This window comes from Asparagus officinalis, chromosome 5 (assembly GCF_001876935.1).
Source record: "Asparagus officinalis chromosome 5, Aspof.V1, whole genome shotgun sequence".
Classification (NCBI taxonomy): domain Eukaryota; kingdom Viridiplantae; phylum Streptophyta; class Magnoliopsida; order Asparagales; family Asparagaceae; genus Asparagus; species Asparagus officinalis.
In genome coordinates this window covers 119,065,226-119,069,397 of record NC_033798.1, presented here as the reverse complement: position 1 = coordinate 119,069,397, position 4,172 = coordinate 119,065,226, and the positions used below count along the sequence as shown (strand labels likewise).

Below are 4,172 nucleotides of genomic sequence, written 5' to 3'. Positions count from 1 at the left end.
TTCTCGATCATGCGGAGAAGATGGACTGCAAAAGATACTTATCTCCAAAGGATATTGTTGAGGGCTCAGCTAATCTCAATCTCGCATTTGTTGCACAAATGTTTCAGCAAAGGTCAGCATTTTGGCACCTTTTCTCACTTATCCTCCCCTTTGTTCTCCTATCCGCAACCCAATCGTTTACAATTTGTTTTTGGTGTTCAAGTGCATTACTCACTAGGTTTCCTAGCACATACAAATGCACATGAAACAAAAACATAATTTATTTAGCATTTTACACATTTTATGCAATTTTGATTTTTAAAACAACGGATGTTTAGAGGATGATCTTATCTATTATTTGTTCATCTTTAGGTTAATGGAAAGTGATGCCGTGAATAATTTGTCTTAGAAATGGCCGACATTGAAATGTGCTGCACAACATAATCTATGAAGTGTTTTAGCTTGAAAGGAATTCGGTCACAAATGTCCATCTTGATAGAATTTCCTTTTTTGAACACAAATAAAATTTTGAAGGAATAATACGTGTTGTAACAGACAATTGAATACACCAGTTACAAAACTTCCTCCCTAGGGATAACTATAAGTTCTATTGAATAATTTGTTTCCAATTTATTGGGACTTTTTTTCAAATACGTTAATCCTTACTGAATCTAAAATAGTATGTTTGACATGTTTCAGAAATGGACTGTCAGTAGACAGCAAAAAAGTTTCCTTCGCCGAGATGATGCCTGATGATGTCCAAGTATCAAGAGAAGAAAGAGCTTTCCGCTTGTGGATCAACAGTCTTGGAATTGCTACATATGTCAATAATGTGTTTGAGGATGTCAGAAATGGGTAACTTTCTTCTTCTTTATTGTTTGGGTTAATTGCAGATATACCCTCTGTAGTTACTATTATTGCAGATGTACCCCCTGACTGAATTTTTTTTTGTACTTTTACCCTTAGAAAAAGAGAACCTTTTTTTTGTTGACAAATGGGCCTTCTGAGGGTAAAAGACTCAAAATTAAGTCAAAAGTAATACACTCTGGGTCTGCAATCGAGCGATAGCACAGAGGGATATCTGTAACAATAGAACTATAGGGGGTCTTTCCACAATTTGGTGATTTTACAGCTGGTGCACTTAACTCTTGTTCTTTCTGCCTCTTTTTTTCCTTAAGTATTTGACTACTTGGTATTTGGTATTGCTGCATATATAGGTGGGTCCTTTTGGAAGTTCTTGACAAAGTGTCGCCGGGGTCTGTTAATTGGAAGCAGGCATCAAAGCCTCCCATCAAAATGCCATTTAGGAAAGTAGAGAACTGCAACCAAGTTGTGAGGATTGGAAAACAGTTGAGGTTCTCCTTAGTTAATGTGGCTGGAAGCGACATTGTACAAGGAAATAAGAAGCTAATACTTGGTAAGCCTATGTAAAATTGTTAATCCAAAATGTTGTGGTTTTCTTGTTGAGAAGCTAATAAGATTTCATTAACGTTCAACTCCACCAAACTCACCACCTTAACAGTTGGACAATTCAACTTGTGTAGTTTATAAAATATCTATTTAATATGAGACAAGTGGAGTTTTTAAGCAGTATATATCTGTGGAAGTTCCATGAAACTAAAGGTAACTCTGTAAGGTGTATAAACCATGCTTTATGGCCTAAATTATGGGCATTCAAGAAACACGTCCACTAAATATATGAAACTAAAATGAGAATGTTGGGACGAAAAATGTTGAGATAAGCAATGAATACATATTTGGTACAGTTTCTTATGGTTATAGAAATTTAATTGGGATGAATGTTTGGCTTTCAGCTTTGTTGTGGCAGTTGATGAGATTCAATATTCTTCAACTCCTGAAGAATTTGCGATGCCACTCTCAAGGAAAGGAGATGACAGATGCTGACATTCTAAATTGGGCCAATAATAAAGTGAGGAGTACAGGAAGAACTTCTCAGATGGATAGTTTCAAGGTATTTTTATCAGAGTTGTGCTTCACTCTTTGCTTGCTAGCTTATCCTCTTCTAACTTTTTCATCCCTTCAGGATAAGAAACTATCAAATGGATTGTTTTTCCTTGAACTTCTTAGTTCTGTGGAGCCGAGGGTCGTCAACTGGAACCTTGTTAGCAAGGGTGAAACTGGTAATGTTTCTAGCAATATGCTATTGAATTCTATTGTATAGCTAATCTAATACGACATTAATGTGGTTTCTTCTGATTTTCTTTTATTACACGCAGATAGTGTTTTTTCTGACTTCCTTTTTCCCAGAGTTTAACTTTTTATTTGTCTTATCAATTGAAATGTAGATGAGGAAAAGAGATTGAATGCTACATATATAATCAGTGTTGCAAGAAAGCTCGGGTGTTCTATCTTCTTACTGCCTGAGGACATCATGGAGGTACTACCATAATTATTCTTTCATTCCCATACATTGTGGCAAATCTAGAGAAAGGCCTACGGTTTTTGTGCTATCCCCAATCCAGACTTTTCCATTGCGGTTCATTTCCCCTCCTCGTGTGTAAAACACTTCTTTGTTGTTGCCCTGTTATAAATAGGGTTAGTTGCAGATAGACTCCTTACAGGGAGCTTATTCGCAATTACAAATTCATAACTGCTTCTATCAGATGATTACATACTTCATAGTCCATAATTCTTGTTCCTCAGGTAAATCAGAAGATGATCCTCACTCTCACCGCTAGCATCATGTACTGGAGCCTACAACAACAATCCTCCGAAAATCTAGAACCTCCTAACACTTCTGAAGACACAACCTCTCAGAAAACCTCCTCCGATGATGGAGAAGATAGCAGCAGTGTTGCTGCCGACAGTGTCTCAAATCTCACAGTGGATGACGATGTGAGCAGCGTTGCTTCAGAGTGTGTCTCAAATCTCACAGTAGATGATGCGACTTCAGACACAATAGTTATTGGAAATGAAGGAGCTGATACACCTCAATTGAAAGGAAATTAAAATAGAAATAGGAAGAACTATCCAATGTCACATAAAAGGTTTATAATCAAAGTAAGAAATTTCCCCCTCTTTTATTTCTGGGGAGTAAAAGGTAAAGAATTATTTAATTTTTACTGTTATGGGTGTGTTCTTCATATTAATCGGCTTTAAAAGAGAGAGAGAGAGAGAGAGAGAGAGAGAAAATGCAAACATTTTTTATTATCTTGTAAAGTAAGAAATGAAATTGACTGGAGCATTAGAAGATGAACAGAGAATTTTTTTTTGTTTTTTCGTCGTTCGTTTTGCTAATTCCATGAGAACGCCTGTGGATGAATTATTGTTTAAATAATGTTAGAGGCACACCACCCACCACAACCCCAACCACACTCCTCCCTCTCATTGCTACAGTAAACCAGGTCCCACATGAGATTTTAAAAAATTTAAAATCCCATGTGGGGCCCGGTTTACTGTAGCAATGAGAGGGGAGAGTGTGGTTGGGGTTGTGGTGGGTGGTGTGCCCCTAACACCACTCTTATTGTTTATCTTCCCTAAAGACATTATTGATCTTGTGTTAGCTGGACGTTGGTTGGATGACGAACAACGACACTTTGTGATGTGTTCTTTTCCGTAACATTGTTTTAACTGCTGTATAATTTAATCTTGGAAAAAATGCTTCCAGCCCTCAAAACAAAAGAAAACACATCTCTCACCCCCACGATTTTTTGAATGGGTGTTTTGGGTGTTTTGCCCCTAAAAGTAAACTTTTTGTTCTCTGAGTCTCAAAAACACAAAACCCAAGGGATTTAAATACGTTAAGGCTATAATACCATTCTCTCTTTTTATCTGTTATGATTTGAAAAAGTTTCCTCCGTCAATCCCATCGGAGAAGCTTGACCTCCATCAATCCTCGCCTCCGTTGCCGCGAGTGCCGTCAACGCTCCGTTAATCCCCTCGCTGTCGATTTCGTCCAGTCCAGCTCTGGTCGCCTCTCCGACCACGTGCAGGAGGAGCTCGTCCGCACGATCTCTGCCGCCAGCGTCCCACGAGAACGACGACGCGGAGAGCCCGACGAGGAGGACCCCTACCTTGACCCCGCTGCCAGCTTCCCACGAGAACAACGACGCCGAGAAAGTTTCACGAGGCCTTCCTTCTTCCCTCGACTCTTCTTCAGCAACAAGATTCTTCATACATTTAGTCATCATATCTTTGACTCGAATCATAGTTAATGACGCACCCTGTAATTT

General features: G+C 38.6%; 1 protein-coding gene across 1 annotated transcript in view; it reads left to right on the top strand.

The window, feature by feature from the left end:
• The window catches only part of LOC109840923 (fimbrin-1-like), a 6,988-nt gene extending 3,771 nt beyond the window's left edge, over positions 1-3,217 (top strand). Inside the window, exons 9-15 of the mRNA XM_020409756.1 lie at positions 1-112; positions 679-834; positions 1,197-1,396; positions 1,794-1,951; positions 2,024-2,120; positions 2,286-2,377; positions 2,644-3,217. The exon at positions 1-112 is cut by the window's left edge and continues 82 nt beyond it. Of these exons, the coding sequence (XP_020265345.1) occupies positions 1-112; positions 679-834; positions 1,197-1,396; positions 1,794-1,951; positions 2,024-2,120; positions 2,286-2,377; positions 2,644-2,949 (1,121 nt within the window). The 3' untranslated portion in view covers positions 2,950-3,217. The remainder of the gene's footprint in view (positions 113-678; positions 835-1,196; positions 1,397-1,793; positions 1,952-2,023; positions 2,121-2,285; positions 2,378-2,643) is intronic.